General features: G+C 39.5%; 1 protein-coding gene across 1 annotated transcript in view; it reads left to right on the top strand.

The window, feature by feature from the left end:
* Nucleotides 1-9,524, top strand: part of ELOVL2 (ELOVL fatty acid elongase 2) — a 90,666-nt gene extending 81,142 nt beyond the window's left edge. The window contains exons 6-8 of the mRNA XM_049883604.1: nucleotides 3,370-3,494; nucleotides 4,349-4,483; nucleotides 7,247-9,524. Coding sequence (XP_049739561.1) covers nucleotides 3,370-3,494; nucleotides 4,349-4,483; nucleotides 7,247-7,372 — 386 coding nt within the window. The 3' untranslated portion in view covers nucleotides 7,373-9,524. The remainder of the gene's footprint in view (nucleotides 1-3,369; nucleotides 3,495-4,348; nucleotides 4,484-7,246) is intronic.
* The last annotated feature ends 3,349 nt before the right edge of the window (nucleotides 9,525-12,873 follow it).

Raw genomic sequence — 12,873 nt, 5'->3', positions numbered from 1 at the left:
TTTCAAGTTTTTTTAGAGAACTGCAGTAAGAAGTATATTTTATATGACAACCCAGTGTACTCATTCATAATGTGTATGTTTTGTACAAAACAGAAGTTTCATGAAACAGGATTTACCCTGGCTCTGTGTGATGCACTCTGGTGGGGTTTTTGTTGTTGTTGTTGTTGTTTAATTCTATTTCATCTTTTTTGAAAGCTAGTGACAACTTGCTACATTGTAATTTCACAGTTCACTAATCTGTCAGTTACAACCTGCAGTTTGAGAAACAGGGAGCTAGAGAGAGCTGTACTTTCTGTTGGGTATTTGTCTCAAACCAAGAATTCCAGAATATTCTGTGGAAAGTCAGAACAGGTAAAACTTAAGTCAAAATGAGTTCATCCTAGGATTTAGAATCTTGTAGAGATGACACTAGGAAAAACTCTAAGGTTTTAACTGCACTTTCACAGGTACTGGTCTACTCAGAGTAGTCTGTTCAGAGTAGACCAGTACTTGTGAAAGTGCAGTTAAAACCACAGTGTGAAGAAGGAAACTGGCAGGAGTGAAGTGGGCAGGGAGAGATGCTTTTTGCACCTCTCCTAAACTGTGACAGAATCCAGGCTTTTTTTTTTTCTTTCTTTCTTCCTAAATTTTATTTATTTTGTTGTTGTTGAGAATACACACAAACCATACATCAGTCACAGTTTCTACATGTACAATTTAGTGACACTGATTATGTTCTTCGAGTTCTACAACCATTCTCAACCTCCTTCTCTTGTTAACATAAACCCATTGCCTCTTAAGATTCCCATCCGGTCTTTCGAGTTGTTATTGTCAGTTTGATCCCATACAGATAGTTCTAAAAAGAGCATAATGCTTAATCAAGGCAGACCTTTTTTACTAGTTAAGTTAAACTATTATTTGGTTTTAAGAAGACTTCAGGGGATAGTTTTGGTTCAAGGTTCAAAGGTTACCTCAGGGAAATAGTTTCAGGGGTTTATTCACCCACCGTGGCTCTAGAAAGTGTAGAGTCCATGAGAATTTTAAATTCTGTTCTGTATTTTCCCCCTTTGATCAGGATTCATCTATGGAATGGTTGATCTAATGTTCAGTACTGGTAGCTGGGCACTATCCAGTTCTTCTGGTCTGATGGAAAAGGAGGCAGTTGTTCATAGACTCATTTACCAACACATTCCATATATTCCTCCTATTCCTCACTCCTTCCTTTGCTGCTCCGTGTGAATAGAGACCAATTGTTGTGCCTTGGATGGCCACTTGTCAGCTTTTAAGACCCCAGGCACTATGCAGTGAACGAGGAGGTAGAACAGAAGCACTAAATACAATATTAGGCCAATTAACTGGGATATCCCATGAAACCATGACCCTAAACCTCCAAACCTAGAAACCCATGAGGTATTTGGTTGTACATAAGCAACCTCAGAGCTACTCTTTTTTTTTTCTTTTTGTCATCATTGTATATATAGCTATTACACAACTTTTACCAGTTCAGTTTTTTACAGGTATACAACTTATTGACAGCAATTACAATAATTGGCTGTGCAACCTTAACCCTTAACCAATGTGATTTTTTTCCGTCACTGTTAGCCCCTCTTATCCCCTCCCTGTCACCCCTAGTAACCACTAATAAAGTTTGGTCTCTATGCATTTGCTTTTTTCTTGTCTTTTATATAAGTGCAGAATTCAGTTTCTTGAGTTAAGGAAGGAAGACTAATTGATAATATCAAAGGAAAACTATTAAGGCTAAGTAGTTTTTATGATAGTCAACAGTTTCATTACAGATCATTAAGCATGTAAAACTCAGTCTCAAGTAATCACTATGTAGACATATACAGGATTCCTGTGAAAAAAGTACTATGTGCTTTCATATAAACTCAAGTGCCTTAACAGCTTACTCCAGCCAGTATTTGTTAAGCACTTACTACATGCATAGTATGGTACCTTTTGTTTATTAGTCATTGATTTGTATTTATCTATCCAGATACCTAATCCAAGATTAGAAAACTAAGCTAGAGAATTTAAATTAGTTGACCAGCATATGTGCAGTGCTTTTTAGTTGATGTAGTTTTACGTTACCTGGGTTAATCCTGTCACAACCTTTGGAGGTAGTTATTGTTACTGTTGGAGCCCTGGTGGCACAGTGGTTAAGAGCTCAGCTGTAAACCAAAACGTTGGAAGTTTGAATCCACCAGCCACTGCACAGAAACCCTATAGGGCAGTTCTACTCTGTCCTGTAGGGTCACTGTGAGTCGGAATCAACTCGATGGCAACAGGTTTGGGGTTTTTTGTTGTTATTATGATAGCCATTTTACAGATGAGAAAAATTCACCAAGGAAAAGTAACGTACCCAAGGTGTCATGGCTAACTAGTGGTCTTCTGACTCCACAGTCTCTTCCACCATAGGATTGATGGCCCATAGAACAGCAACACAGATCCCAAGCTAACACTTTGAGCCACACACTGTTCTAAGAACTGTACAGTATATTATTTCATCCTCAAAACAGTGAGTTCCATATTTCCAACAAGTAACCCGTCTCTCACATATGACTCTCAGTTGGTCCAGTATAGAACCTAGCCCTTTCTTCTTGGTGTCCTCAACCAGTACTGACAGCAGTTCTAGTGGAGACTTTTAATGAAGATGGCGGCCGGGGACAGGGGAAGGGTGGTGGTACAGCACAGTTCAGAGCAGCAAATATCCTAAAATTGGCTTTTAGGTATCCTTTTCCTACAAGTCCATGAGGGGGACTGGCCACTGAGAAGGCCTCACTGGCCAGTCTTTCTCAGTCCCAGCCTCCCGCCATCTTCCTGGTCCTTCTTTCTCTCCCAAGTTCTCTCAGCTTCCTCAGCATCTCCTGGTCCCTAGGTCCCTTTCCAGTAGAATTTAATTACTTAATTATGAAGAGTAACATTTCTTTGCCTCTCTAGTACCCTGTTCAGCCAAGTACTGAAAGCTATCTCTATATAGTTAAAATGGCTCAGTAAAGGCTCTACTAAAGAGAAGGCAGTTCTCCCTCAGAGAAAGTTAGCCACTAGCTTTAAACATTTTCCCCTCTCTCTCTCCTCTGATTAGCTGATAGTAGTGACAGTTAAAGAGACAGTGAAACCTTTGCAAATCAGGAATTAACTGTTTGGCTGGCATTCTGACTGAAAAACCATCCCCAGTTTAGTCCTATCTGGGGAGTTTTTGCTGAATCCTGGAGTAACAGCACAGTCTTCAGGGAGAGTATATCAATCAGCATGGCTTTGCTATATGATAGTGCCATGTTTGTTTATCCATTTTCAGCTGCGATGCACAGGAAGAACCTCATTTGGCAGAGAAGAATGGACAATCCCTCTTTTTCAACGACTAGTAATTTTCACACCATTCTTTTATAGGTTTCTTTGGACCAACACTGAACAGTTTCATCCACATTCTCATGTATTCCTACTATGGACTTTCTGTGTTTCCATCTATGCACAAGTATCTCTGGTGGAAGAAATATCTCACACAGGCTCAACTGGTATGTTAACCTTTCTTTCAATTCTTCTCCCTGGGAAACATCTAAATATTCTCAAGGATGGGGGAGAGGAAGCAGAAATCTCAATCTTCTTAGAAGTCAGAGCTTTTCTATGTGTGATAAAGGCTGCCTATTTTTCTCTAAAACTGGCCTTTTAAGAATTAAACTTTGTGTATGAAAGTGTCCTTTGTGGATACTGGTGTCCCCCCACCCCATGCGTGGCTTTGCTAGCCACGGTTTCAGTTACCTGTGGTCAACCGTGGTCCCAAAATGTTAAATGTAGCGTGATGACATCTCACACCGTCCAGCCCAGGGACCACATTCACATAACTTTTATTACAGAATATTGTTACAATTGTTCTATTTTATTATCAGTTATTGTTGTTAATCTCTTATTGTACCTAACTTATAAAGTCAACTTTGTCATAGGTATGTGCATATAGGACAAAACATAGTATATACAGGGTTCGGTCCTATCTGTGGTTTCAGGCACAAACGTATCCCCCACGGTTAAGGGTGGACTACTGTAATAAGATGTGCCTTATTTTGAAATGGAGATGAATACATTTTAAAATCTATTTTTACCTATTTAAATCATTTTTACTTAAATCATTTTAACCTCTACTTTCCCATGAAATTTATAATGGGCATTTCTACATACTACTATAATTTCAAATAAGCTGTATGGATAGAATAGTGGGCTGCCTTCAGTGTTTTTGTGTTTGTTTCATTCCTGCAAAATGTATGGCATAATGGTAGTTGATTTCTAAATTGTTACAAAAGTTCAGAATGGTTATGTGGCTGCAAGAGCCCAGCCCAGGGTCCCCTCCTAGTGACGCTCTCCATCGCTCCCCCAGGTCCAGTTTGTGCTCACCATCACGCACACCATGAGCGCTGTTGTCAGGCCCTGTGGCTTCCCCTTCGGGTGTCTCATTTTCCAGTCTTCCTACATGCTTACCTTAGTCATCCTGTTCTTGAATTTTTATGTCCAGGTAAGTGAAGTGCAAATATTCATTGGTCTAACAAGAGATTATGTACTTTTGCATTACGTATTTGTTTAATTTTACTGATTAAAAATTATAGTTGTTAGGTGCCGTTGAGTCAGCTGTGACTCATGGCGATCTTATGTATAACAGAACAAACGTTGCCCGGTCCTGCAGGATCTTCTGCTTCTTGACAACTAAAATAACAGAGGTGCATAAAGTAAGAAGTGAAACTGGCAATCCTATGTCCTTTCCCCAGGGCTTCCCCCTCAAAGGATAACCACTGTTAATAGTTTAGTGTGTATTCTTTTAAACATTATTCAGTGCATAAAGATTTATCAAATATACCATTGGGTCAGACATGCAGTTCTCAGTTTGCATTATGTATTTACATCATGGAACCAAAGGCTAACATCTCAAAGTTAAACACCGTGTATAGTAAGACAGATCGAGGAAATTTATATGAATGGAAAAAAAAAACCATGGGCTTAATTAATATTTAAAAAACTTACTCCCATAGCAGCTACTGTGTGATGCTAGAGACTCACTGCTTATTCAGAAAAAATTCCTTTCGACAAACCAGTGTGGGAAGGTCACATTTACTTTTCTTTTATCAAGGGTCATTTCCTTTTTAATTAACAATTTACATGAAGAGAGTTTCAAAATGCAGTCTTAAATTGACTTTATTGTACAAGAACTGAAGAAAGCAATAGCAGCACACAGACATCAGATGGTTGTAGATTTTAAATTGCTCTCCTTTGAGGGCTGGGGAAATAGAACTCTTCATGAAAAAAATGAGTACATTCATTTTCAAAACAGGACTTTGGAAATTGTATTCAGCTGTATTTTCTTCTTCAGACAAACAAGGAAGTGCTTTCTTATTTTTTCTTTTGCATCTGCTGAAAGTTCATCCATGGTGGTTTTATACAAAGTACAACTGTGGGAACAAAGCTTTTGACAGCTTTTCAGCTCTTGTATTTCTGAAACTGGACTGGCTAGGCTTTGTCTTTTATAAGAGTTAAAAGTTTCCTTTTAGAGAAATAAGCAGTGATGGAAAGAAACAAAGCCACAAAAATATGAGTGTTAAGGGAATCCTTTTGGTGTTAAAACTTGAAGAGAAGCAGGTAGCCGAGCCAGGGTAGGTAATGGCGCTGGAAGCTTTAATCCTACACGCTGGTTCAGATTGAATCTTTGTCCTTTGTAAACTGAATTTATAGTTTCAAGTCTTGACCTCTGTTGATACTATTGCTTAAAAAAAAAAAGCTCAGGAGGGAAGCCAAGGAAAAATGAGGCTTCCTGCTCAGCTCCCAGAATTTAAGACTTCAGAAAACGAAACCAATCCTGAATCCCAGTGTTAAAAATAACCCAAACTCAACAAAATGTGAACACAAGGCTTATTCTGAGCAGTCATCCTATGTGCATATAGGGAGACCATTTTGATTCCAGAAAAAGCAAATGGCTAGAAGAAGCTAGGTACACTGAGGCTGTTGTAGAGGAACGACTTTGACCAAAGCCTTCTGCAACAAAGAGATTTTTATTGTGACATATCAGAAAACAGAGGTGGGAAATTGCTGTAAGCACTCAGGATATAAGCAGACTAAAATCCAAAGAAGTACGGTCTATAAGTGCTTTTTATACAATTTTGATGGGTGCTGATTCATTATGAGTAAGTTACTTACAAAGAACTAAGATCATGATTGGGTAACCCTTTCTTGTTTTTCTTTTCTAACAATTCATTTCTTGCCTCAGAGGTCCTGGGTCAGTCATATGATGGATTTTTTTTTTTATTATTTGTTACATGGGCTGGGCATAATACCGGGTAGATCTTTAACCACTTCCTGGGGTAAATTGTTATTTAGTTTTTGGTATGCACACCCACTGTCCATTGAACCAGTTAGAGCACTCTGTCTGGCTACTTTAATGTAGTTTCCTATTGTTTGAAGCTTTCTAGATTCTGACAAACAAGTTGGCCTTTGTGATTATGGCCTGCTGTGGTTAGGCTAACCTTTTACCAAGGTTTATAAAGAGAAGAGGAGGGAGAAATACAGATGATCAACCTTTGGCTAATCTTAACATGATTGATTGAACCCTGCCTTTCCCCTTTACTGAGATCAGCTGACATCAGGTCACTTCTGGCCTGGCTGTTGATAATTTGGGTCTCCACCCACCTGCAGCCAGGAGGCTTTTTGAGGCTTAAATTAGGAGGTAATGGTTTGACAGCTGTTCCTTGCTACCAGGATAAGACAGTTACATTGTTGTAGAGCAGTTTCTGACAGGCTTTTGCAGTTTAGGTCAGGCTTTTTATGGTTAATATTTGGTTTTGTGGACAAGAAAAATCTTAAAATCAAAGTGAAGACGTCTGTTATTAATTTTCCTCTTCAGCACCAGGTACTAGGACTTTGAAAATAATAGTGCTTTGTCACTTGAATTTTTTTTTAATTATAATCTTTCCCAAGCAAGTGACTAATGCAGAATAATTCAAATGCTGATCATATAACATGCCATTGGAGCCTAAGTAGTCCATAAGACGAGAGAAACCACCCTTCACTGAAGTCTGTGCGTTTGCCTTGGGTTTTATCCTATTTTTATCTTTAACCAGAGGTTTAAAAATTATCATATTACAAACAAGCAAGAATTCTTATTAGAAAGGCCAGTACCCAACGAAATCATGCGTTGTTTGAGACTATAGGCAGCATTAAAGACAACATTTAATTCTCATTAAAGAATCCTTTTTTCTTTCTTTTTTCTCTTCAAAATGTGCACATCCAACAGACATACCGCAAAAAGCCAATGAAGAAAGTTGTGGAAGCGCTGCCTGCAGAGAAAGAAGTTAAAAACGGTTTTTCCAAAGCCTACTTCGCAGTAGCTAATGGAGTGATGAGCAAGAAAGCGCAATAAAAACAGTAACAGGAAAAGCAGATAAAATAGCCTGACAGATTCGCTTGTTTTCAAGCACAGACTGAATTGGAAGTTATATATGTTTTAGCGTCTGCAAATTTCTTTTGAGTTTATAAAGCATTTGTACCTAGAATGTATTACTATATTGCTATTAGGTTAGCGTGTTAATGAAATGCTTTGGACAGCACTGAGATGATGCCGAACTCTGCAGACCTCATCACTGGTGCAGCTCCTCTCTCCCAACCTTCCCACACACCCTTACCCCCTCACCAAAAATTTTCTTTATGATGCCTTATACAGGTCCTAAGTCCCCCCACCCTACAGGAAGTCTTCAAATAAAGAGTTTTGTTCAGATTAAAATGTTTACACCAAAATGTTAATTATCTTCTACATACAGGGTATGTTCTAGTCTATATTAAGCAATAATTGCCAGTGCGTAATCAGTCCATCTGTTCCTTTAGGAGTCAACCTCAGAAGATATTAAAATGGGATCATAAATAGAAGACAGAAAAATCTAGCAAAACTCACTCTTCAGCCAGAGTCTGTCAAATTCCCACAACCACTCCTGATTCTAAACTTAGTGATGTGGTGATAAAATTTTTATTTTTTATTTTCAAGATTCGTTTTTCTAAAAAGAAAACATCCTCTGCCAAATCCTCATAACTCAGGGGCTTTGGATAGGAATAATGCCTCCGTTTTAATATGGTTTCCTCAGTGAGTCGTACATTCACGTCTACCTCCCGTTCTGTCCGCCTAGCTTGGTTTGCAGGTTAAGTTTTGAAAATAGGAAGAAAAAAGGTGGAGCACTCTGGGAAAATTTCACCCCTGCGATATGAGCCACAATGAAAAGTGCCAACTTGGCAAATGCAGCACATCCCTTCCCTGCTCAGGTGTTGCTGTCTCTACTGAGAACCGAGCAGTGACTATCTCCTCCCTCCCTATTATTTATGTTAGATTTTATTAAGAGTGGAAACATTTTCTGAAGATCTGATGAATATTTACTTACACCCTATAAAATGAGACTTGCCAACTTTGACACTTTATCTTCTTTCCTAGCTTTTTCAAGTAAGCTTTGAGGTCAGAGTGCAAACGTCAAATGTATAAGCATCAGAAAGGTGTCTCCCGTTGTCTTAACACACTGCAGTCGATTTGAGATGCCTTTCTTGACATTTTTCTTTCTGAGCTGTAGTTTTAAAATTATTTGCCCTGTAAAGAAAGGATTGTACTGCCTTCTCTAACTTTTAATTCATGTAAACTACCCTTCTCAGAATTCTGGCCGACTTTTGGAAAGGTGACTAACTCTTATTGTAGTCTCCAGGGTGAATGAGCTGTGGTATCCCCTTCTCTACAGTTCACCCGTTTCTACTGAACATACATCTTCCTGTCTAATGCACACTCACTCCTGTATTTCTTCTTCTAAACAGTTTCCTAAAACTGACTTGCTCTGGGGTGCGTAATGCTGCCATCTTGCATTGCTTTATAACTGCAGTCAGTACACTGTTCTCTCCCAGCAATTCATTTTAAAACAAAGGCTAGCTTCAAGGATGGTTGTTTTTGCTCCTATATGGCAAATCACAGATTGGACTGTGGAGAACCTAGACTCTAGTTCCGTTTTACGTCTTAAGCGTGGGCTAAAGTCTATCACCAAAGTGCATTCCAAGTGAAAAACGACTTGAGAGAGAGAAGACAGACAGGACTGGTCATTCATTGTATTCACATGATTCTTCATTGTCATGAGGCCATCAAGTCCCACCGTTCAGCACTGTACCTGCCATTTCAGGTGCCTTCATGTCCTTCTGTTTAGCAAGGAACAAAGGTCGTCCTTCAGCAGATGACGAAGTCAAGCAGCTATAAGTTAAGGCACCTTGAAACCCCTTGGATCAAAGTGAAAAACTTGGGTAGTTTATTCCTTCATGTTAATGCTAGAGGTTTAGTTAGAGGTTTCAGGAATTTATTTCCAATTTGGTCTTTAATTCTAGTGAAGCTTAGTTAAAAATATAATTTTAAAGTATTCAAGGGCTGGCAAAAACACAGACACAGCTTTGAAATCTTAGCCACAAAAACTGAATCAGGTTAATATTTTATCCTGTCATTAAGTGTTGCAACTTTAAAAAAACAAGTGTTTTATTTTAATGTAATTTTCCTAAAACAGAACTGTAAAAGAAAGTTACAAATCTGTATAATATGTGCAAAGAAATAAAAGTGGAAAACATTTTTCCCAAATCAATTTCCTCTTATTCATGAAAATGAAAACACTTAAATGAATACTATAAGCGTATCTGTTAATAATTTTCCCAGTTTTTTTAAACTAACAAAACAGAATGTTTACTGACTGGAATCAAACAGAATTTTTCAACCTATCAGAATTATATATTGAATTATTTAGGTATATTACAGTATAAAGTCCTCTCCACCACCATCAAAGAGGTATTCACTTTATTTAAGGCAACATGGAATTTCCTGTGATGGGCGGAACAGCATTTAGTGTGTAAGAGATCATATTAGTTCTTTTCGGTATTACCGTATCTTTTTATGAATGCTTCTGGAGGCTTATTTGGAAAATACGGATATCAGTTTTTGTTTTGGTTTGGTTTGGTTTTCCTTTGAAAGTACTTGTATCTTAAGAACATAGTATCATGATTAGGATGGACAGCGAGGCAGGAGAAGCCATTTTTCTTCATAGATAAAAAGCATTCTGTATGATTGTTGTATAATAAATTGATTTTTACACTAAAAGCATGTTGCAATTTTTCATATTTCATCCCCAGAAGTTAAAATGTGTGCCTGTACGGTATTCCAAATGACCTACTACTCAGGCTTTTTTTTCTTAACAATAAAGAGATGTTTAGCAGTGAATTTTAGATGTTTAATTTTTCATTCATTTCAATCAGCAGTGGGCTTTCCCTGTAACATAATTAACTTTACATGGTATTCAGATGCCAAGCTAAACTATTTCAGAAAATGGTCATTCACAAAAAAAAAATCTAAGTCCAAAACTTTAGATAAGCAGAAGACAGTCATGAAAAGCAGATTGCTGTATAGAACACACTAGATTTGTCTGGGGAGAAAATAACAGGCAGAAACAACTTTGTGCAGGATCATCCCTTTGCACAGTGCCTAGACAGGCAGAGAGGGCACTATTTCAACTCAGCAGTGGGCCGGGGGGGGGGGGGTGTGTGAGTCAATGGGATTTGGCAATGGCAATGGCAGTTGTGTTGATGAGTCAGGACTCAGTCTATGAGATTGGATTGTGTTTTGAGCCAATTTCTTCTGAGATATAAAAGGGAAGGGAGCAGAGAGACAGGGGGGCCTCATACCACCAAGAAAGCAGCACCAGGATTCCTGCGTGGAGAAGCTCCTGGTCCAGGGGAAAACTGATAACAAGGACCTTCCTCCAGAGCCGACAGAGAAAGCCTTCCCCTGAATTTGGACTTGTAGCCAACTAAACTGTAAGAGAATAAACTCTGTTTGTCAAAGTCATCCACTTGTGGTATTTGTTATAGTAGCACTAGATAACTAACACATCCCTTTTTCTTAGTCCCTCCAAACTCAGTGAGCCAATATGAATGCCGCTTCTGTTTACAGGCTATGTTCCTAACCCAGATATTTAGTGAACTTTTGTCATACATCAGTCTTGGACACTAAAGTCAGTGTACTAGGTAGAAGCTGCCTGGAGTCAAAATTACTCTCAGAAGTCTCTTAAACATGTGCCACTTTGAAGACATATATGCCATCTGTCTACGGCCTAACAGCTGGGTGCTCTTCCCTCCAGTCTGGAGAACAGACATCTGTGTCTTGGGCCGGGTCTCAGATGGAGTGGCTGGCTTTGTTTCTGGGGCTATGCTGCATGATAAATAAAAAACCAAACAAGTTGCTATCAAGTCGACTCCGACTCATGGCATCCCCATGTGTGTCAGAGTAGAATTGTGCTCCACAGGGTTTTCAGTGGCTCATTTTTTGGAAGTAGATTGCCAGGCCTTTCTTCTGAGGTGCTTCTGGGTGGACTTGAACCTCTAACATTTCGGTTAGCAGCCAAGCGCATTAACTCTTTGTACCACCCAGGGACTCTGTATGACAAATACATGTTTTTAAAAAGCTGCTTGACATTTAGGCCAACTAAAGGCTGATAAAAAAGAGGTAGGCAGGAGCAGACATCAGCTTCCCCTTGTTCACTCACTGAGAAAAATGGCCTATGTCTTAGTTATCTAGTGCTGCTATAACAGAAATACCACAAGTGGATGGTTTTAACAAAGAGAAGTTTATTCTCTCAGAGTCCGGTAGTCTAGAAGTCCAAATTCAGGACGTCAGGTCCAGGGGAAGGCTTTCTCTTTCTGTCAGCTCTGGAGGAAGGTCCTTGTCATCAATCTTCCCTTAATCTGGGAGCATCTCAGCGCAGGAGCCTCAGGTGCAAAGGATGCACTCTACTCCTGGCACTACTTTCTTGGTAGTATGAGGTCCCCAACTCTCTGCTAGCTTCCCTTTCCTTTTATCACTTGAGAGAGAAAAGGTGGTGCAGGCCACACTGCAGGGAAACTCTTTTACACTGGATTAGGGATGTGACCTGGTAAGGGTGTTACAATCTCACCCTGATCCCCTTTAACGTAAAATTACAATCACAAAATGGAGAACAACCACAGAATACTAGGAATCATGGCCTAACCGAGTAAATACACACATTTCAGTGGGGACATAATTCAATCCCTGACAGCACACAAAATCACCAGAAAATTTCTTTTTTTTTCCCCTGTGTTCAGCACATATAATTTACTTTAGGCACGACAGACCTACTAGTTACTAGTTACCAAGTTTCTATTATCCCTTTCTCTCTTATTAACAGAAACCCCTTTTTGGGGACAGAGGTAACGTGCTCACTTAAGTTCTCACCCAGATGCCCTTGCAAGCAGGGAGAGCCATGTCACTCCCAGCAGGTAAGGTGTAGGCAAAGTCCACTGGGTTGCGCATCCACGAAAACTGTCTCCCTGATGTGATGAAATGGATAAGTAGAGACTGCTGGCGCTGTCTTTTAACTTTCACCTTTTACCCATCCCCTTCTTCCTGCCTGGAGTACAGAAGAGGTACCTGGAGGGAGGGCAGCCATGGTGTGACTAGGAAGCCCAAAGTTGCTTGAGGGATAGCAGAGAGCAAAGAGCTAAAGAACCTGGGTCCCTAAGGACGACTTACAGCTGCTGTACCACCAGTCCTGAACCACCTCCCTCTGGACTTCCTCTTTGAGGGGAAAAATAAAGCCGCTATTTGGGTTAGCTGCTCTAGTCTGGTTTGTTACATGTGACCAAATGTAACATCTACGTATTTTGTTTTTTTATAATTTTTATTGTGCTTTAAGTGCAAGTTTACAAATCAAGTCACTCTCTCACACAAAAATCCAAATACACCTTGCTACACATTCCCAATTACTCTCCCCCTAATGAGACAGCCCACTTTCTCCCTCCACTCTCTTTTCCTGTCCATTTCACCAGCTTCTAACCCCCTCCACCTTCTCA

This window comes from Elephas maximus, chromosome 1, assembly GCF_024166365.1.
Source record: "Elephas maximus indicus isolate mEleMax1 chromosome 1, mEleMax1 primary haplotype, whole genome shotgun sequence".
Classification (NCBI taxonomy): domain Eukaryota; kingdom Metazoa; phylum Chordata; class Mammalia; order Proboscidea; family Elephantidae; genus Elephas; species Elephas maximus.
The sequence above is the reverse complement of the archived record's forward strand: the minus strand, read 5'-3'. Positions and strand labels throughout refer to the sequence as shown.